Source organism: Hyperolius riggenbachi, chromosome 4, assembly GCF_040937935.1.
Source record: "Hyperolius riggenbachi isolate aHypRig1 chromosome 4, aHypRig1.pri, whole genome shotgun sequence".
NCBI classification, from domain to species: Eukaryota; Metazoa; Chordata; class Amphibia; order Anura; family Hyperoliidae; genus Hyperolius; species Hyperolius riggenbachi.
Genome location: NC_090649.1, coordinates 396,472,236 through 396,495,285, shown reverse-complemented (window position 1 = coordinate 396,495,285; position 23,050 = coordinate 396,472,236). Strand labels below are relative to the sequence as shown.

Here is a 23,050-nt window from a genome sequence, read left to right as displayed (position 1 = left end):
GTGGACCGCCCTCTATATGTTTCGTTCATGAACATTCATGTCATCATCTCTGTGTATACAAGCCCTGTGCATGAACATTCATGTCAGCATCTCCGTGTATGTATTGTAAACAAGCTCTTTCATCCTGTCAGTTGTATACACAACATGGAAAGTATCACTTCTACATTTTTAAAGCCTGCCTATATTTATACTGGAACGTCCTCCTTTACCACTGTATGGGGGCAGAGCCTACCTAACCACAAACATCAGAAAATGTATTCAAGGAACTTCAGATATCCTGATGGTAGCATTTTTTACAGCAATATAAACTGAACAACTGATGGGATACAATGCATGATTGGATTTTAGAGTGAAACCAGCAGGGCCTAAAGAATAGGCAGTCTGATAACAAATGTCCCTTTCTTTGCCCTTCACTTTTTTCCTAATCTGGATTGACACTTTTATAATATCAGATTTATAGCAGCAGCAACAAACTACATTTGTTAAGAGCTTTTCTCCTGTAGGACTCAAAGCGCATAAGCATGGCTCAGACCAGTATTTGGTTGATTGGTAGATCTTGGTACAAACAAAGAATTCCGCAAATGCCAGGCTAAACAGGTGGCTTTTCAGTCTAGATTTGAATAACTCCAAGGATGGGGTTGCCTTTAATGGGTGTGGAAATTTCAAAGGGTAGGGGTGGCATGACAGAAAGCTCTGGCTCCAAAGGTTTTGAGTTGGACTCTAGGGGTGGACTCAAGCTTATGGATACTGCTGATCTGAGGTTGTGAGAGGTGTGGTGCAGTTTCAACAAGTCCTTCATGTATCCAGGGCCCAAATTGTGTAGGAATTTGAATATGAATATGAACAGTCCAATCTTGAAGAGTGTTATCCAGTGCAGTGAGCGAAGAATCAGTGTAATGTGACAATGACAAGGCTTGTTAGCAATCTGGCTGCAGCATTCAGTACTAATTGCAGGTGGTACAGGTCCTTGTTTGGGAGGCCTGCATAGAGGGCATTGCAGTAGTCCAGTGTAAAAAGGTCATCTGATTATTTACTATGACGATTAGTAAATGGGCATTTTTTTTTCCTTTAGGTTACTTTAAATGCTAACCGCTGAAAAGTTGCACATTAGATTATGTGGTTACTTTCTTAAATAGAAGGTATTAGCAGACTAATTCTTACATGTATCCAAAATGTGTCACTCATAAGGCATCACTTCAAAACAGTCTGTGGAGTTGTGTAAAATAATTTGCATGACTCCACCCACTGTCCTGAACTGGTGCACTATGGGTGTTGCTTTTTAGACATATGGAAACAATCTGCAAATACCTTCTGTTTTAAGATAGCAGCATATTTTTAAAGCTAAATTACGTATGACAGACAAGAGAGATTAAATGTCTGGTATATTATGGGAGCATAATTACTTTGGTATACATGAAACAAGACATCTTGGCCCATATGCAATTCAGTTTTTCACCTGAGTTTTCTCCTAGGTGATAATTTTAAACTTGTCAATAAAATGCATTTTAGCCACCAGCAAGCAAGAAAATACTTAAAATAATTTTAATAGTACTCTCTCACCTACTTTTTGGTACTTTTTTAGTTCAAAAGTGCTGGAAAGTTATTTTAAATTGAAGATGAAAAATTATCTCCTAGGAGAAAACTCAAGTGACAAAGTGAATTGCATATGGGCCCTTTAGGTTTATTATTTATGTGATGCAATAGGCATACATGTCTGTCATGGTTTGGTGCTTCACTATGTCACTGATTGATTTTTTTTCTTGCCAGTATATATTTGACTACAAACAAGGGGATGTGTATGGGTGTGTCGCTGACATTGGCTGGATAACTGGGCACAGCTATGTTGTGTATGGACCACTCTGCAATGGAGCTACCACTGTACTGTTTGAGAGCACTCCAACATACCCAGATCCAGGTGACTATTTCATTATTTTATATTGGGATCATTCAGTAAAGCAAAAAAATATTAATTAATCAAGTTATGCATTAGTTAGAAGTGAATATGTGTTGTGTTATGTCTGCATTGTAGTGGGGGTAGTTATGCAATGCATATAGTATGAACTTAGCCCAAAATTACAGTAATGTGCTTCTGACATCCCCAGAGAAGAGTTTGTTTACACTAGAAGGGCATAGAAAGGTAAAATAATATCTGTGCTGATTACTTTTTCTATACACTAAAGGGGGCCCATACATCTACCAATTTGGCAGCCGATCAACCATCCGATTCGATAATTATTATTGAATCGGATGGAAATCGGTGCCGCCAAAAGCATGCCTGATCATCAATAGAACCAATTTTGGGCCTAATTGACTGCATGAATCAAAGGTCATTCTGCTAGTTGTCGGGCCGACATGATTAATTAGGTGCGCAAAGGTAACTGCGTGCGATACTCCCAAAAGATGAATGCAACAGAAATCCCTGGCCGCTCTTCCCCCTACTGTAAAATGTGACCCTCCCCCCGTGCAGTTAGACTCTACCTGCTGCCATCCGCCACTGTCTCCCCACTCTTTCCACATACAGTCCACTTGCTATAATGCAAATCGCTGGTAACCACTTGGGACGCAAATCCGTAAAGAGCGCAGAGACAGTGGCGGATGTCGGCATGTAGAGTATACTTGCACATGGCACCAGTAGGGGTACATTTACATTAGGGGTGACAGCAGCTGGGGGGGGGGGGGCGAGGCGACATCATGAGATTTCATTCTGAAATTGATCGAGAATCGGGCCTGCGGTTTATGACGCCTAACAGACCTCTCTCCGATTAGATTCGATGAGAGAGAGATCTGTCCCTTGGTCAATCTGCCCATACATCATCTGATGTATGGGCACCTTAAAGGACAACCGAGGTGACATGTGACATGATGAGATAGACATGGTTATCTACAGTACCAAGCACACAAATAAATAGCCTGTTAAAACATCAGGCATGTAAATGACAGTTTCTGCCCAGGTGGGATCGGGTCGGACTGGGTCAGACTATAGCATAATCCTCACTGATAAGTAATTACAGCCACACAACACTTTCCTGTCAGTAAATGGCTTCTGAGAACAGGAAAGAGATAAAAAGGGTCAATAATTCATAGATTTGAGCTCTAGCATACTTCAATGAAGGTGTCATTGAACAGAGACAATGAAACAGTAAAAACTTAAAAACTAGATTTAAATATAAAATAAAACTTTTGGATATCAAAAAAAAGTCATTTTTAGGAGACTGAAGATAGCTACAATTGTTTTTTCATTAGTTTATTTTCACCTCGGATGTCTTTTGAGACCCTAAAATGGCATGATGTAAGCAACCATACAGTGCTTGTGGAATCAGCTTTGTGAGGGGAACTTTCCCATAGCTTTTATTTGCAAAGGTGTTCCTGGGTTCAGGTACACTTTCAGGAATTAATAAAATGCTTATTTTGATACCATTTCTATGGTGGAAAGGACTGATATGTATATGCTATATATACTTTGCACATTAGATGTAGGACTTGCAGTCCCAATCCTATTCACTTTTTATTCTAGGAGATAATTTTTCTTTTTTTTGTTTAAAATAACTTTTCAGCACTATTTCAGCAGTGTTTTTTGCTTGCTGGTGGCTTAAAAGGCAATTTTATTGATAAAATGTGAACGTTTCATCCAGGATAAAACTTGGAGAAAAAGTGAATTGGATCGGAGCTGTAGAGTGCTATTTTTGCTATTTGCTCTGAAAACCAAGAAATCATAGTCCAGTGCGCCTCCTTTTCATCATTTCTGCTTTGACTTTATCCTGCAATTCATTACATTCCCAGTGTGAATTCTGCTGTGTGGGGATTACTGGAGGCTCTTGCAGCAACTGTATCAGGTGTATAGTCCAGCTGTATAATCCATTTAATGGTTTTAATAAATTCTTAAATGGATTTAAGTAATCCTGAAGTGAATAAAAAAGGATATTAATCTCAGTAGTGGGAAGCCTCTAGAAAGTCCAGAAGCTTTGCATATTGTTTTACACTCCACCAATCCAGTGTTGGGTTTCTTCAGTGTGCAAGCTCGGCTGTGGTGAGCGAGTCCATACTAGTGATGGTCAAGTTGATGCAAATAACTTCGAAATGATGCAAATGTATGCAAATTTTTATGCAGCTTGAAAATTAACCAATCAAATCCTACTGAGGTAAAATTTGATTGGTTCATTTTCAAGCTGCATACATTTGCATAAAATTTGCATCAACTCGAAGTTATTTGCATCTACTTGACCATCACTAGTCCATACTAGGCATGTGTGAGTACGGTTAGCACATGCTCAGTAGAGCAAAAGTGCTGACACATTAAGGAAAAAGCCAGGCACAAGCGCCTGCATTCTACTGGGCATGTGCGAACCTTATTTGCACATGCCCAGTGTGGGCCTGCTCATCCATGGCTGCACTCACACACTGAAGAAACCTAAATAGGTAGAGAGGGACCCAGCACTGGAACGGTAGGTTGTAAGAACGTATGCAAAGCCTCTGGACATTGCAGAGGCTTCTAACTGCTGAGGCATTTTTTTTGTTTTTATTTGCTTCAAGGTGGCTTTAAATAGCCTTTATTGTTTGTAATGTTCTCAGCTGACATCTCCTTTGGCTGTTTACTGTCACCTGGAGAAGAATACTACGCAGTTCATATTTTTAAAAGGTTCACGTGAACAGGTTGCTTGTAAAATTCTTTAAAAGCCACTAACTAACTTAACAGAATTTACAATATGTTTTGTAAATATGATGGTGAAATGACGAGACTTGCACATGTGATGTTTTATTGCTTGATTTACGCTTTCAGCTAAAAAGCTCTGAGTTTACTAGAGAGGTGAAATGCTCTTAGTTTGGAGGCCAGCGAGTCACGGGTAGTGAACTTTAACGAGCGTTCTTTACAATCTTTGCCATTGGCGTTGTTTAGGTCGGTACTGGGAGACGGTGGAGAGGTTGAAGATTAATCAGTTTTATACAGCGCCAACGGCGATACGTCTGCTGTTGAAATATGGAGATGAATGGGTGAAGAAATACGACAGGTCGTCATTGAAAATGTTGGGTTCAGGTATGTAGCAGATAAGAGAGTGATAATGTAATGACGCAATCACACTACGTTAAAGATTTAAGGACTTATTGGAAGAAAGGACTTATTGCAAGTAAAACACACCATTCATATTCATATTAGATATTGTTGACTCCACAACCAGCAGTAAACAAATAACAGGCTGGACTGTGGTGTAAGCTTGTTACTCTTTTGCCTTCTGTGATAGTGGTGGAGTAAAAGGGTTAGAGATTTAGCTCATCTGCTGCTGAGATTCACTTATCATGCACCACGAATGGACTGCTCATCAGAATCAGCATGTATCACATGTATTAAATGTCACCTGAAGTAATCACAAAGGATTATTTTGTGTGATGTTTATCTTCAGTGTGTGTGTACTTTGACCAGTGGTCTCTGCCCCCATAAAATGAACCTAAACCAAAGCAAACAAAAAGAGTTTCACTTACCTGAGGCTTCTACCAGCCCCCTGCAGCCACCCTGTGCCACCGCCGGTCCTCAACGATTCCTCCGTTCCCCCGCCGTGGCTTAGTTTCGTTTCTGCTGACTGATAGTTGGCAGGCCACTGCACCTGAGCCCAGGTAAAATACATATTGTGCAATCACCCATCTTATGAATAGGAGGATATATTGATAGATTATATACAGAAATAAAAGTAAAAAAAAAAACCTAAGTGGCATGTAGTTACTTTATAAAATTGTATTTATGTGTATATGTATCAGATTACCGACAAACCCTTGTCCTTTCAGCTGCTCCTGTCCACCGGCCGGGCGTCAGCTCGCGTTTCGCACAGGCGGTGGACATGCGTGTACCCCCCCCATTTAGCATGAGCATGGCAAGTTGCCATGGTCAGATGCAACATGAGACGTTTTTTCATTGCCGTGTGTCAAACATGACATGCACGGTGTTAAACGCTGCCATTCAGCTGCCTGTAATTGCAGCAAATGGTGCTTATGGCCGACAGCCATGAGGCTAAACTGCTCGATAAATAAGCAGTTCAGCCGACAAACGAGCAGTTCAGCTGTCTGTGAAGGTCAGTAAGTGTCATGCAGCTGGATATCATTGTCAGTCCAGTAATTATAGCTGTCAGAACGCTGGAGACCACATCCACTCAATGCAGCAGGTACTGAGGTAGATCCTACCAAGTACTAAGAATATCTGTGGAGTAGACCTGAACGATTTTAGGAAAAGATTGAATCACACGATTTCTGTCAGAAATTGTGATTTCGATTCGATTCACGATTTTCTTCAAATCCAACTTTAGCACTAAATTCACAATGTACACAGTAACATTTACAAACATGCAGTGACAGAAAATAACATCATACTATCAAATTGATAGGATGATATTATTGTCTATCATGTTTGTAAACCTTACTGTATTATGTGAATTTAGGTGAGAGCCTAGAGAAAAAGGTGGAGACTAGAGAACGCATGATCAACACGTGATTGCTGCAAGACTACGGGTGTCAGGCCCTAACACAACAGATCCTGGGTTAGTGAGGTGAGAGGGCAGCTTGCAGGTCAGTCCAGTGCTTCTCTTGAAACTGCTGTGCAGATACGGTAACTGCTCATGGCCTTAAGAATTCGGAGAAGACGATCCTGTCACGTGAACGTCAAAGCAGTGGTTTTGAAGATATTACGGCACTTTGCCGCTGTGCGCAGCCAGTAGCAATCCAGTGACAGCCCTTCTCCCGCTGTGCACTGTCCTAAGCCCAGCCACAAGGATCAGTTTGTGTGGACAGTAGAGTCCCTCCTTAGCTCTGCACTCCACAGGGCAGGCTTTGGCAAGTTATCAAGCCTGGCAGGAGTGGAACCACAGTTTGGCTTATGTTCTGTATGTATATATATATATATATATATATATATATATATATATATACACATATATATGTTGCATAATATTCTGTGTGTATGCAAGATGTGTGCTGGGCAGTGTGGGCAGTGGGCACACATCATCTTGCATACACACAGAATGAATAAGGCACACACAGGGTGTCAGCGTGATCTGATGTACAAACTCTTGACTGACAGTACTGCCGCCCGCCCAGCTGATGACGCGCTAGGCTAGGCGGAGGTAAACAGAGCGAGAGCCTGTGGGCAGAGTCTGGCGCCCGCCCAGCTGATGATGTGCTAAGAGCTCCGTTGGCTGGAGCAAAAGAGAGTGAGAGCCTGCCCTTCACCGCCCACCCAGCCGATGACGTGCTAGGCAGGGCGGAGGGAGAAATTAAGAACCCTGTGATGACGTAGGGGGTGGAGGCAGCCACAAGTAAGGAAATAGTGAGAGCCGCTAAGCCGCTGCTACGGAGCGGCAAGCGGGAGATAGACTGCCGGACTAAACTGGTACACTGATGCACAGCAGGGGGGGAAATCGTGAGAAATCACCACGTTTACGATCACGGAATCGTCGTTTCCGTGATCGCAATTTTGGTCAAAAAAATATAAATCGTTCAGACCTACTGTGGAGTGCCTGCCATATCTTTCTCATGGGCTATAGAAGCATATTTTAATATACTGTATATGACTATATCTCCCCTGACATATATTTACGGGCTCTGAGGTTTTCAGCAGCAACCCCCCAAAAATAGTATGTAGGGCATGGGGAGACCTCAGAGCTGCCACATTGGTGAACTATCTTCTATGTCACAGATTGGCTTTCAGCTCTGCAGGACTGTGGCTGCTCTGCGTAAAGTTTTCAGTGCTGCTGACATTTTACATGGGAATTGATACTTCATAGGTGTGTGTCTGCCTGCCTCAAACGCAGAAAGCCTGGATCAGAAAACACAATACTTACAGTGGGTTGCAAAAGTATTCGGCCCCCTTGAAGTTTTCCTCATTTTGTCACATTACTGCCACAAACATGCATCAATTTTATTGGAATTCCACGTGAAAGACCAATACAAAGTGGTGTACATGTGAGAAGTGGATCGAAAATCATACATCATTCCAAATATTTTTTACAAATAAATAACTGCAAAGTGGGGTGTGCGTAATTATTCGGCCCCCTGAGTCAATACTTTGTAGAACCACCTTTTGCTGCAATTACAGCTGCCCGTCTTTTAGGGTATGTCTCTACCAGCTTTGCACATATAGAGACTGAAATCCTTGCCCATTCTTCTTTGCAAAACAGCTCCAGCTGTTAATCAGTCAGATTAGATGGACAGCATTTGTGAACAGCAGTTTTCAGATCTTGCCACAGATTCTCGATTGGATTTAGATCTGGACTTTGACTGGGCCATTCTAACACATAGATATGTTTTGTTTTAAACCATTCCATTGTTGCCCTGGCTTTATGTTTAGGGTCATTGTCCTGCTGGAAGGTGAACCTCCGCCCCAGTCTCAAGTCTTTTGCGGTCTCCAAGAGGTTTTCTTCCAATTTTGCCCTGTATTTGGCTCCATCCATCTTCCCATCAACTCTGACCAGCTTCCCTGTCCCTGCTGAAGAGATGCACCCCCCGAGCATGATGCTGCCACCACCATATATGACAGTGGGGATGGTGTGTTCAGATTGATGTGCAGTGTTAGTTTTCTGCCACACAGCGTTTTGCATTTTGGTCAAAAAGTTCCATTTTGGTCTCATCTGACCAGAGCACCTTCTTCCACATGGTTGCTGTGTCCCCCACATGGCTTATGGCAAACTGCAAACGGGACTTCTTATGCTTTCTGTTAACAATGCCTTTCTTCTTGCCACTCTTCCATAAAGGCCAGCTTTGTACAGTGCATGACTAATAGTTGTCCTATGGACAGAGTCTCCCACCTGAGCTGTAGATCTCTGCAGCTCGTCCAGAGTCACCATGGGTCTCTTGACTGCATTTCTGATCAGCGCTCTCCTTGTTTGGCCTGTGAGTTTAGGTGGATGGCCTTGTCTTGGTAGGTTTACAGTTGTGCCATACGCCTTCCATTTCTGAATGATCACTTGAACAGTGCTCCTTGGGATGTTCAAGGCTTTGGAAATCTTTTTGTAGCCTTAGGCCCGGTTCACACTTGCGGTGGCCCTCCGGAATCGCCGTGCCGGAGCCGCACCGCTTGCAGAACGGACGGAACGGACGCACGGCATAGCAATGAAAGCCTATGCGTCCTTTCACATGCGTCCGTTCTGCCGAACCGGAGCCGGACCGGATCCGGGCCGGATCCGGACTCCGGCCTCCGTTCCAACATGCGCTATTTTTTCATCCGGCTCCTCCGGCAGCCGTATCCGGGGCGGAGCCGGACTGCACCATCCGGCCAATACAAACCAATGGGAACCGGAGAGCGCACAACACACTGGCTGAGAAATCCGGATGTTCTACCCCACTTCCTATGGGGATTGTTGCGGCGATATTGGATGGGGACACATGGGCAAGCATTTTGGAGTGGAGCAGCACAGCTGGATCCGGATCCGGAGATGTTGGCAGCATGTCGGAGGTGGAGGTGAGTGCTAAACAGCAGAGGGCCTGATTCCACAGGTCCCCCTTCTGCTGACCTCCCAGACCCCAACATTTTTTTTGTTTTTAACGTAACTTTTGCCAAACGGATCCGGATCGCATCCTGATGGACACCTGATGCAACCTGACCGGATCCGGATCGGATCCGGATCAGAACCGTACGGTTCCGATCCGGATCCGGTCCGGATCCGGTCAGGTCATCCGGTCCGTTTGGCAAACAACCGCTAATGTGAACCGGGCCTAAAGCTGCTTTAAATTTCTCAATAACTTGATCCCTGACCTGTCTTGGACCTGTCTTGTGTGTTCTTTGGACTTCACAGTGTTGTTGCTCCCAATATTCTCTTAGACAACCTCTGAGGCCCTCACAGAGCAGCTGTATTTGTACTGACATTAGATTACACACAGGTGCACTCTATTTAGTCATTAGCACTCATCAGGCAATGTCTATAGGCAACTGACTGCACTCAGATCAAAGGGGGCCGAATAATTATGCGCACACCACTTTGCAGTTATTTATTTGTAAAAAAAATGTTTGGAATCATGTATGATTTTCGTTCCACTTCTCATGTGTACACCGCTTTGTGTTGGTCTTTCATGTGGAATTTCAATAAAATTGATTCATGTTTGTGGCAGTAATATGACAAAATGTGGAAAACTTCAAGGGGGCCGAATACTTTTGCAACCTACTGTATATAAATGAGGCTAAAAGCATTAGGTGAAGATACAGGTAAATGTCCTGGACCCTGCATGTAAATGTCCTTGACCCTGCAGGTTTAGTGTCTCTTATAGAAAATATATGGTTTTTATTGCATACTCACATCCATTAAGTGTATTTAATTTTTGCATATGTAAAAGAGAACATTTTTCAGCCATCCAATACAAAAAAGTAAACTGTCACATGATGCTGTTAACCCCTATAGCCAGTTAATTAAAAGGAACAGTGATCAGTGAGATAGTATGTATAAACTTTAATCAGTATACTGTAATAGCCAGCACAGTGTGAGATACTTCAAGAAGAACTGTAGTGACAATGACATAATAATAATAATGCCTATTCTCCCAGAATGGTCTTGGAGGAGAATTTTGTATAGCTAAACAGCCTAGGCTAAGCATCACTGGGAGGGTGGGGCTACAGTGCCTCTGGAGTCAACAAAGACTGCTCCCCCCGCTTTACTTACCTGGGCTTCCTCCAGCCCCTTGCATCCGACATGTCCCGCGCAGCATCTCTCTCGCAGCCGCAGACCCGGGGGCCCCGCACAGTGCAGGGGCAGACCTCGAGGTCATCCTCTACTGTGTCTGCACAATCACCGCTGTCAATCAAGTCCACGTTGTTCACAGTGTACTGTGGGCTTGATTGGTCAGCCTCTGCACTGGTGGGGACCCCGGGCCAGCGGCTGCGGGCGGAGATGCTGCAAGAGACATTTTGGCTGCTAGGGGCTAGATGAAGCCCTGGGTAAGTAAAACGGGGGGGGGGGGGGGGGGGACAGTATTTTCACGATGACGCCTTTAAGTTTTCATTGCTTTAAGTTTTTCATTGCTTTAAGGCTGGCCACACATGTATAATGTTTTCAATGTCTCTATCGGATTGGATAAATGTGCTTGAATTTGCCAGGGATCTAATAACCTTATCATGTCTGATTAACTTTTGACAGATTTCAGGCAGTTTATCAATTGAAAGGTTGATGGGGTATGGTAGAAGATTTCCATCGAGCTGCAGGAAATGGATGGCTCCATAGCATTATACTGCATCGAGAGCTGCAACGCTAGTGGCCAGATCAATTTCCAACTGTATTTCTGCTGAAATCTAATCTACACAGAAAGGAAGAGGTGATAGAGTAGATCACAACTACCTGATGCATTTTTTTGCATAGTAATCACTATAATGGCCATATAAGGCCATAATCTGCCTTCTGTATGGCTAGCATTTCTGCACTTTCTGCCTTATTCAACAAATACTAATGCTCATAATATTCAAAATATGTTGGCTATCATACTACATGGAGGTGGTAAAAATGGCCAATCAAAATGAGATGTGTGTACTAGGCTTTAGATATTAACCACTTGCCGACCGCGCACTCATACCGCGCGTCGGCAAAGTGGCAGCTGCAGGGCCAGCGACGCAGTTCTGCGTCGCCGGCTGCAGGCTAATTAATCAGGAAGCAGCCGCTCTCGCTAGCGGCTGCTTCCTGTCAATTCACGGCGGGGGTCTCCGTGAATAGCCTGCGGGCCGCCGATCGCGGCTCGCAGGCTAAATGTAAACACAAGCGGAAATAATCCGCTTTGTTTACATTCGTACAACGCTGCAAACAGTAGCAGCATTGTACCAGATCAGCGATCCCCGGCCAATCAGCGGCCGGGGATCGCTGTCACATGACAGGCAGGAGCCTGTTAGAGGCTGCACAGGACAGATCCGTTCCTGTGCAGCCTCGGATCTCCGGGGAAGGGAGGGAGGAGAGGGAGGGGGGGAATTTCGCCGCGGAGGGGGGCTTTGAGGTGCCCCACCCCCCCGCAACACCAAGGCAGGCAGGAGCGATCAGAACCCCCCCCCCCCCCGCCCCCAGCACATCATCCCCCTAGTGGGGAAAAAAGGGGGCGATCTGGTCGCTCTGCCTGCACCCTGATCTGTGCTGGGGGCTGCACAGCCCACCCAGCACAGATCAGCTAAAACAACGCTGGTCCTAAAGGGGGGGGTAAAGGGTGGGTCCTCAAGTGGTTAAGGGACAGATCCAATTCACTTTTTCTCCTAAGTTTCCTCCTAGGAGACAACTTTTCACCTTCGGTTTAAAATGTTTGCACTCGGCGATTGAAAAAGTACCAAAAATTAGGTGAAAAGGTACTATCAAAATTATTCTGAGTATTTTCTTGCTTGCTGGTGGCTTAAAAGGCATATTATTTCTAAGTTGTCAAAATATCTCCTAGGAAAAAAACTAAGGAGAAAAGGTGAGTTGGATTGGGCCCAATCTGTTAATTGTTTCTACAGATCCACAAAGTCATTAAAATGATAGCAGTGCCAGTGAAAGAAGGTAAATGCTTTATTCCAGAACTTTTTTTCTCATTGAATGAGAGTTGAATGGATTAAAGCTGAGTTAAATATTGTCCTTTTCATGAGGCTGCTCCAATATAAAACTCGAGTAAAGAAAAGAATTTATGTTGAAGGTTAGTGGAGTTTAGCGGTTAGCAGCGTTGTTACAAATCACACGCAACCAGGAGCTGAAATTCCACTGTCTTTATCGCTAACACATAGCTGCAGCCCCTGCCGAGCAGGCCGTGTGATATTGTCACATGCTTGGAAAACATTGCCCTCTCTGAACTTGTTTCTCCTTGTCGTAGTTTACCAGGTCATTGCTATTGATCTACAGAATATTACACATGACATAGACTTAATTTTTCTTTAATTCTTCTCTCAGTGGGGGAGCCCATAAACCATGAAGCCTGGGAATGGTTTTACAGCGTTGTTGGAGAGGAAAGATGCACCCTTGTGGACACATGGTGGCAAACAGGTAACAAACCTTCATCCACACTACAATACAGTATATACAATATGTAACACAGTTTGACTTACTGTATTTTTTTGGACTTTAAGACTCACTTTTCCTTCCCTAAAAGTGGGGGGAAAAGTCATTGCGTCTTATAGTGCAAATGCAGGGAGTTCCTACCTTGTGAATGCCTGCCAATACGAACCTCCGATCCGCCGCAATGTCAGGGACTCCCTGTACTGTGCCCATGCAGAGGAGGACACGGGGACAAACGTAGGACACAGGGGACACCAAGGGATATAGAGGAGGACACAAAGGGGCATAGAGGAGGACACAAGGAGGACAGAGGCAGACACATGAGAGACACAAGAAGTACAAGGGGGCATGAGGTACAAAGGGGGCATAATCCACAAGATGCACCTTCACCATAGATGCACCAGGTTTAGTTTATATTTTTTTCCGCTGGTTTTTGTCCTCTAAACCTAGGTGCGTCTTATGGTCAGGAGCGTCTTATAGTCCGCAAAATACGATATGTAATAGGGCAAAGGGCTGCATAGTATAGTAACTCAAAACATCCAGTCAGTGTTCATGTTTCATTGTTCTTGTTTTGTTAAACAGAAATCTTTCTTGTTCTTGTTTTGGTAAACTGAAATCTGATTGGTGCTAATTGCCATACAAAGCACATGACTGAAGTCATCGAATATACTTTGTCTGAGATGAACAGTCTGTACTGGTGTATGGAGACTGGTGTATGGGGAGGCCTGTGCAGAGGTTATAGTTGGCAAGCTCTTGGTTGTAGTGTCATGCATCCAGGGAGGCAGTGCTGCGATGGCATTCCTGCATTGACAGTGGTGGCCTGGCTATGGACTAGGATGGAGGTCGTGCATGCTTGCATGTTTGTTTGGGAGCTACAGAGTGCCGGCTTGTGAGCCGTGTGTGGGCCAGTGTGGTGGAGTGGGGGTGATCGAGTTCACCTGGTGGCAGCAGGGTGAAAAGACCAGGACTGGAGCGATAGCCTGGCTCTCCTGACAGAGTGTGGAGCGATGATGCCCGACCCCCCACGTGGGGGGGCGGCGAAGGATGCCGATGATTCCCTGCGGCAGCAGCGGTGTCCAGCTGGTCCATCCAGCAATGCATCCTGCGGTAGTAGTAGTGGCAGTGGTCCGACTGGCCCCTGCCTGAGCAGATGCCCAACAAGTCCTGGACCCCGGCATTGGTGGTCACCTGGGCAAGCGCATCTATGAATGCTGAATTTGTATATCTACATACAAGCAAGTATCACCCTGCATCTCCCTGCCTTGTCATAATTATTTTACATGAGAATTACCGTATTTTCCTGATAAAAAACGTGGTTAATTTATCAATTTACATGTCAAAAATAAGGCATAATACATTTTCTGCATGTGCTATGCCCCAGATGAATACCCAAGTATGAAATGCATAGGTTTTCAGCATGGTGGAAGTCTGCTCAGTTTTGTAAAAAATGCTTTTTATTGGAATTTATTTTGTTTAGGAAGTAAAATCTGTGAAAAGAAGTGCTGTGTCTTTGTCTCTGCCATAAGTTGTCCTGCTGTGGGCTGCAGTGTTCTCCCCCAAAAAATTTTCCAGCCGGGTGGCAAGAAAAAATAGCCGCGTCGGACACGACACAGCGCCAGTGCTTCTCAGCGCAACTCTGCTTACAGCATAAGAGGCGGATGGGGAGGTGAGCTGATGACAGCCGGGTGCTCACCAAAATTAGCCTGGTGGAGCAATTTGATCAATACAACACACATTTCTTGCTGTCTTACCATCTGGACAGCAGAGGAAAGGGTGAGACGCCATCAGATGTGTGTGATGCCGGGAGATGCAGGTGCACGGAGGTGGTCGAGTACTACTGAAGGTCACAGTATCATGCTGCATAGCTGTCTGTTGTTCTGCAGCATCGCAAGAGGGTGAGCGACTGTCATTTAGAGAACTTGAGAATTGATTCCACTGAAATACATGTTAGTCACTAAGACGGCTCGGCTCTTTGGTGGTGGACTAATTTAAAATCATCTTACAGTATTATACTATGTGCTATATGTTTTGTTTTTAATCTCTGAGGTACAATGAAGAAATTTGTGTGGAAAAATATATGTGACTTAGAGCAAACTTTTTTTTATGGTTAAGTATTTTGGGATTGCACACAAATTTGCATGCTCCATTGTGAACTTTGTATCTTTTACTCCATGTGCTGAGAGTCTGGACTTCAAGCTTTGTGTTATGGAATACGGAGATTGGATATATTAGGCTACTTGAGGAAAAAGAGCACACCTTGATCCTTTTATTGTAAGGAACTGGTGACACAATTTTTGGTCCCCAAGCATGAGACCTTCTAATGTTTTCTCATACGAGAATCTGCATGAGAAATGCGTGCAATGTTAATCTATGGGACGGTTTCCATTCACTGCATTTTGTTTATGCAGATCCGTTTAGGAAAAAAAAAACTGATGGCCTCCTGCATTTTTTCACATCACATATCTATAAGTAATGGTCGTCAACTACGCTAGACGCATGCAAAAATAACATTTGCATACAGAAAAAGGCATGTAAAATTGTTTTTGTGGAAACGTAGCCTTAAGGTCACTGGACACATAGCTGATGTAACTGCATAATCCTCTCCCTTCAGCCATGTTGTTCTCCTGTACCGTTATTATAAAGGTGCTCGCATTCTCCTAATTAGGCCATTGGCACTTAGCTAGGCCGATTAGAAGACATTTTATCACAAATCCACTTAGAGACTTGTGCAAATTCATCTCCTTGTCTTTTGAGGTTTTTATTGCACTTGAGGTATGTTGTATTAAAGGCATATCAGTTACATACTGTTTAGTATGATCAGGATGGGATAGAGCACTAGGAATGTAGGGATCTGCACTAACCAGCATCCACATGAGACAAACACTATCATTCATAAACTTGCTGGCGGTAAGGAGAACCCGTGCGGGAGAATACCGCCATCGGCAGTTTAGCCTTCTGGGTGGTCATTCATAAAAATTGTGCCTGGTGCGATAGCAGTGCGGAGGTTTTCTGGAAAATGGTGTCGGTAGGCGGGCGGTAGGCATGCGGAAACAGAAAAGCTGCCCGATTCCCTCCGTGCTGCTTGGGAGGTCCGTCCCATTCACTTACAAGTACTCCGCAAGCTTCCCGCTACATCCAGGGGATCGGTAATCCCCATCCGCATAACGCTATGCAGTAATGTTTATGAATGGACATTTTGCTACTTTTTCTGGATAACTACGTATCAACACCGCACAAGGCGGTAAGTTATCACTCTGCAGGGGAATGTCAGCTCCGCATGCGGAAAGAGCCTTTATGAATGGACATTTTGCAATGTGGTCGGTAAAGTCAGCGGTATTAAGCATTTCCGCATGCGGGAATGCTTTATGAATGATAGCCATAGTATCCTTACAATAGGGGAAACATATGGAGGGCAGATGAGAAATGTGGGGGAGTTGTTGGAGTCCATTGTAATATTCAGAGGGAAGTAGGAATAAATCTGTTCTCCAGATAGGACTTCAAATGGTGGCCAGTTTCCATCCTTTATCACGAGACGAAAATGAGTTTGATGCCCACACTAGTGGGATTCTGAAGTGGGGTGTATGTATAGTGCCACTTTCGAAATGAAAGGGTGTTTGGGTAAGGGCAATGTTTGTTGTAATACCAAAAAGTAGTAGGTACCTGTATATAAAGAATTGCCTCATCTGCCGTAAGTTTAAATCAGCACTTCAACACATTTAGGTCTCAGTTATCACAGCGCTATGCTCAGTTATGCTCAGTTTTTAAATAGTGCAAGAATGATGATGATCTAGAAAATCTGTTAACAGTGAGGACTGTAATACAGGAAGTACAGTAGCAGGTTAGCACTCCCGCTCTGCATTTCTGGGGTACTGGATAGCACCAACTAATGGAAGTTAGTTGAAACGTCCACTAAATGATCCCATTAAATCTATTTCCTTATACACTACAGCAAGTTATCAGTCATAACTGTGTTTATCCCATTTATTTTACTTACAAAATAAATCGTTGTTTATTATTCCATTGCATAACGATGCTCCAGCGTGTTTAAAAGCACATACATGATTATGGACTCTGTAAAGTGCCATATAAATACATATTATTAATAATAATAATAATAATAGCTCAATGAAACAGCAGTGTAAGTGTTAACCAGGCTGATACTGATACAAGTCGTCAGTGGTGTCAGGTTCCCTTTTACCATGCAGCCTGACATTCCTGAACAGTTCCTAGAAAGAACAAAATTAGACTAGTTGAGAACATGAAATCTGTCGTAGTATCTACCTATATACATTATAAAGAACTATAACATAAAATAACTATAATTGTATATTAAAACCACACATTGGTTTGCAGTAAACTATGGTAACCAAACAGACACCGTCTCTTATAGCATAGGCCAACTGATCTGAGGATTGTTACTGGTGGTCTCTGACATGGATGCTTTTACCATTGTCTAACCTTTACTATACATAGTATACAGTACATGTATTCAATAAAAAAAGTAAAACGTGTACATTAATTGTTCCATGCAAACGGCTAGAGTTCCTCTTTAGAGACATGTCCCTGTGGCTCTCTACAGGAATATATAGCAGATAATGTTAAACGTGTGCAAGACCTATGTAAAGTAACTTGTAACTTGTAACTTTATCGCCAGCGTATGCAATTCATTTGCCTATTGAAACAGCTCAGCTAGCTGAGGAATTTTCCATTGCCTGATTTATGCAGCTGCTTCTTCATGCTGCAGTTTTACCCAGTTCTATGGGAACTTTACATGGTTGTGTAGTCCAGGGGATAAAGTGGAACTCTGGGCTTAAAAATGACACAAATGTGAAAATACCACCACTATACTATGGATTTGCTTGCAATCATCAATACATAGCCACACAAATGAACTGAGTGTTTGAAGCAAAGCAATAAAAAGGCCAAACGTTGGAAGAATGCTACATGTGAGTAATCAACAATCAAGTAATGTCTGGGCACCTTGACACGTACTTATACATAAACAGTGGCCCATATGCAATTAACTTTTTCACCTGAGTTATCTCCTACGAGATCATTTTCATCTTCTCTTTAAACTAAATTTTTAGCATTTTACAACTGGAAAACTACCCAAAAGTTGGTGAAAAAGTACTATCAAATTTATTTTAAGTATTTTCTTTCCTGCCAGTGGCTTGAAAAGGCATTTTATGACAAATTGTGAAAATATCACCTAGGAGAAAACTTAGGAGAAAAAGGGAATTGCATATGGGTCTGGAGTTGTATGACTTGCCAGTGATAAGGATTAATTAGAACTGATTACAAGAGATAACAGAGAAGAATGTAGAGATGCATTGCTCTGACTCTGCTCTAAAGAAGGGGTACCATAGCAAGAGGCATAGCTTAGTAGATGAGAGGACACTTACATTAATTTGTGCAAAGTTAAAATGTTAAGCTATAGAGACAGAGAAATCCAACAGCCTACAGTGGTTTGAAAAACTATTTCCCCCCTTCCTGACTTCTTATTCTTTTGCATGTTTGTCACACTTAAATGTTTCTGCTCGTCAAAAACCGTTAACTATTAGTCAAAGATAACATAATTGAACACAAAATGCAGTTTTAAATTATGTTTTTTATTATTTAGTGAGAAAAAAAACTCCAAATCTAAATGGCCCTGTGTGAAAAAGTAATTGCCCCCCTTGTTAAAAAATAACTTAACTTTGGTTTATCACACCTGAGTTCAATTTCTGTAGTCACCCCACAGGCCTGATTACTGCCACACCTGTTTCAATCAAGAAATCACTTAAATAGGAGCTATCTGACACAGAGAAGTAGACCAAAAGCTTCTCAAAAGCTAGACACCATGCCAAGATCCAAAGAAATTCAGGAACAAATGAGAACAAAAGTACTGTAATTGAGATCTATCAGTCTGGTAAAGGTTATAAAGCCATTTCTAAAGCTTTGGGACTCCAGCGAACCACAGTGAGAGCCATTATCCACAAATGGCAAAAACATGGAACAGTGATGAACCTTCCCAGGAGTGGCCGGCCGACCAAAATTACCCCAAGAGCGCAGAGAAAACTCATCCGAGAGGCCTCAAAAGACCACAGGACAACATCTAAAGAACTGCAGGCCTCACTTGCCTCAATTAAGGTCAGTGTTCACGACTCCACCATAAGAAAGAGACTGGGCAAAAACGGCCTGCATGTCAGATATCCAAGGCTCAAACCACTTTTAAGCAAAAAGAACATTAAGGCTCGTCTCAATTTTGCTAAAAAAAATCTCAATGATTGCCAAGACTTTTGGGAAAATACCTTGTGGACCGACGAGACAAAAGTTGAACTTTTTGGAAGATGCGTGTCCCGTTACATCTGGCGTAGAAGTAACACAGCATTTCAGCAAAAGAACATCATACCAACAGTAAAATATGGTGGTGGTAGTGTGATGGTCTGGGGTTGTTTTGCTGCTTTAGGACCTGGAAGGCTTGCTGTGATAGATGGAACCATGAATTCTACTGTCTACCAAAAAATCCTGAAGGAGAATGTCCGGCCATCTGTTCGTCAACTCAAGCTGAAGCGATCTTGGGTGCTGCAGCAGGACAATGACCCAAAACACACCAGCAAATCCACCTCTGAATGGCTGAAGAAAAACAAAATGAAGACTTTGGAGTGGCCTAGTCAAAGTCCTGACCTGAATCCTATTGAAGTGTTGTGGCATGACCTTAAAAAGGTGGTTCATGCTAGAAAACCCTCAAATAAAGCTGAATTACAACAATTCTGCAAAGATGAGCGGGCCAAAATTCCTCCAGAGCGCTGTAAAAGACTTGTTGCAAGTTATCGCAAGCGCTTGATTGCAGTTATTGCTGCTAAGGGTGGCCCAACCAGTTATTAGGTTCAGGGGGCAATTTCTTTTTCACACAAGGCCATGTAGGTTTTGAGTTTTTTTTTCTCACTAAATAATAAAAACCATCATTTAAAACTGCATTTTGTGTTCAATTATGTTATCTTTGACTAATAGTTAACGGTTTTTGATGAGCAGAAACATTTAAGTGTGACAAACATGCAAAAGAATAAGAAATCAGGAAGGGGGCAAATAGTTTTTCACACCACTGTATTTCTAAGTATGGCAGGGTGCTGTCTGGGAGTGAGCAATCCTTTTGTGTTTGGTATGTCTCACCGTGTCAGATTGTATGTCCTACCATGTCAGATTGGTTGTAATTTGGATTGATTTCCGCTGAAAATTTGATTAAAATGATCGATTGGTCCAGACAGTAAATCTCTATGGATTGGGGACAGGAGTGAGGAAAGATCAATGGCCCATAGCGATGCATTACATCAAATAGTGCAACGCGGCTGTTTGATACATTTTTAATAGATTTCACGCTGAATTCCGATCAGAGAGGAATCTTTCTTTTTGCCACATTGAGTGGCAATCTATAAATGTATGGCTACCTTAAAATGTTAATCACCTAGTAATGTGTCTCTGTTGAGTTAGAAAATGATTTAGTAAGAGGCAGTCTGCCAGCCCCTAAAATCTCCATGTCCTAAGCCTAGGCTAATCTTGCCTTTCCTCAGATCAAGGCTTGGTAATCTGACTTTATGAGGTGTTCCTCTAACACTCCATTAAACTTCATTAAATAGCAGAGTCATTGTAAGGGCAGGAACAAGAAAATCTGAGCTTTACAGTACACTGGAGTGTATAGAATGGTTTCAGCAAGTTAGGTCAGATACATCATTTATATTCACAAATAGACATTGTAAGAAAATTACATAACATTTTTTGTCTTCTGTTCTGGTGACATAATGAATGTGTTATGAATGTTAGTGCGGTCGCTAGAGCTGCAGCTCACATGGCTGCCCACGTGGTAAGATGACTGTAGCAAGCAGCCTGGTGCATAGTGGGAGGAGGTTTTTACAGACTTCTTCTGCAGATCAATAGCTTGTGATACATGGAACTCCAGGAAAACAAATGGTCACTATCCTCTGGCATCCCTCCCAAATTTTTAAGATAAGAAAGAGAGAAACTTAGGCCACGCCCCTACCACACCCCTGCTACACTTCTATAGACACACTAGACACACCTCTAGTCACGCATATCACAAAGATTTCATAAGAAAATATGGTGTTTTATAATTCAAACCACACTGGTTCTTTCTGTGCTGGTTCATTTTTTTCATATTATTATTTTAAAATAAGAAATATATCAATTTAAAGGATGGGGATTAAATTTAGAGTCCATTAAACTTTTTTTTTTTTTGTAGAAAAATACATATATTTGCATAGATCTGTACATTAGTCCTGAAAGAGGGACAGAGGCAGGGCCGGTTTAAGCAACAATGGGGCCCCAGGGCAAAATAAACCTGGGGGGCCCCCCCAACATATACCCCGGAACAAAAATCGGCATTAGGGGACCTTTTTTGCAGCTGGTATAACAGGGTGTGAAGTCCCAATTGGTCGGAGCTCCACATTCTGGCTATCCCAGCCTGCATGGGGGACAAGCGGTTAAAAAGTTTCAGGAGGGGGGACCCCACATAATTTAAAAAAAAAAAAATTCCCACACTCTAAACATAGAAAAAAAATTGGGAAAATAGGAAAAAAATGCCAGGGATCTTCATACAGCCATATTGCGGCTGTATAGCGATCCCTGGCCAAAGCGCAGCAGCTGCGTATGGACCCCCTGGAAACCCCGTCAGGTAATTTATTGCGCTTTCGTTTGATGCATGTAAAATTACACTACCGTTAGGTTTGCTACTAAAAGTGACATTTACCGCATTTAAAAGTATACTTTTTTCCTTCGAAACTTTAAAATCGATTTTCTCAAAAACTATAAGGTCTTTTTGAAAAATTGTTTTTTCCTCTTATTCCTAATGATCTCCTTAACATATCCTGCTAATTTAGGGTTTCTAGCATTTAAGGAGGATTTGCTATTAACCATTAAAGTCGGCAGGTTTTTAAATGTGTATTTTTTTTTCTTTGAAACTTTAAAATCGATTTTCTCAAAAACTATAAGGCCGATTTGAAATTTTTTTTCCTCTTGTAGCCACTGGGGGCCCCTACAGCCTCTGGGGCCCTGGGGCAGCAGCCTCCTTTGCCTTAATGGTAGCGCCGGCCCTGGACAGAGGGACTGGGTTCCCAAAAGGGACTGTCCCTCCGAAAAAGGGACAGTTGGGAACTATGTGCCCTGGTTTGCTCTGCGGCCAGATTTACATATTATGCAAGTCTGCAAATATATAAAATTAATGTTAAGACATGTTAGATGATTATTGTCAGAGTTGTATGAAGTTGGATTGGGTGACAGTTTTATGATGTTCTAGCCTTGCCTGTCCTGGGACGTGCCCTGATTGGAGGATTAGCAATCTACTATTGTGGGATTTTATGGCCATTCGCTAATGTATTCTCCTTCAGCAGAAGGCTCCCATTCTTCCCTTCATAGTAATGTAAATATAATGTAAATATTTAGGGAACCTATCGAAGGTTTGCTCTTAGGACCCATGATTTGTTGTTCTGCCGTTGGTCAGTAGGAAGGGAACATCCACTTTCCACTCACTGGATCAATACATTGCAGTACAGTAAGGTGGAAGAGGGAATGGTCAGCAGACCTTACGCTGGGAATACACGTCTCAATTCAGAGCCATTTAGATGGCTCGATAGATAATTTCCGACATGTCCGATCTCCCGCCCGATCGTTTCGACACTCGATTCCTCATTGAACACAATGGAAAAAGATAAGAAACACGAGCGGAAGATAAGAGAATTGCCTGCGGAATCGAGCGGGGAATCAATTGAGCGGCAAAATCGAGCCGTGTATACCCAGCATTAGGCACTGCTTGTGTCAGGAGAACGTCTGGCGAGCATACCTGTCCTGCTGAGCTTTCCTCAAAAGTATTCCTGCCGCTGCCTTAGAACTGAAATCATCTCTCAATCTGGGCTGAGGACCAGAGATAAACAGTTAACTCAGCAGAAACTCTCTTCAAAAAGAGTTAATAGATAGTGTGTGGTCAGTTTGACCAGGTGGCTGAGTAATAAGTCTCGGAATGACTAGTTGTGATCATGTCTCACCTCTGCTTCCTATTTAAGCCAAAACAAGAATCTGAAGAAAGACATGGTCACGTG

At 42.9% G+C, this 23,050-nt stretch overlaps 2 protein-coding genes across 4 annotated transcripts in view; both read left to right on the top strand.

Annotated features, from left to right (window-relative positions):
• The window catches only part of ABHD12 (abhydrolase domain containing 12, lysophospholipase), a 1,393,598-nt gene that overhangs the window by 986,150 nt on the left and 384,398 nt on the right, over window positions 1-23,050 (top strand). The gene's annotated exons all lie outside the window — the stretch shown is intronic.
• Window positions 1-23,050, top strand: part of ACSS1 (acyl-CoA synthetase short chain family member 1) — a 165,033-nt gene that overhangs the window by 86,296 nt on the left and 55,687 nt on the right. For both annotated transcript variants that reach the window (XM_068232237.1, XM_068232238.1), the window contains exons 6-8: window positions 1,768-1,915; window positions 4,895-5,032; window positions 12,858-12,950. In XM_068232237.1, coding sequence (XP_068088338.1) covers window positions 1,768-1,915; window positions 4,895-5,032; window positions 12,858-12,950 — 379 coding nt within the window. The remainder of the gene's footprint in view (window positions 1-1,767; window positions 1,916-4,894; window positions 5,033-12,857; window positions 12,951-23,050) is intronic.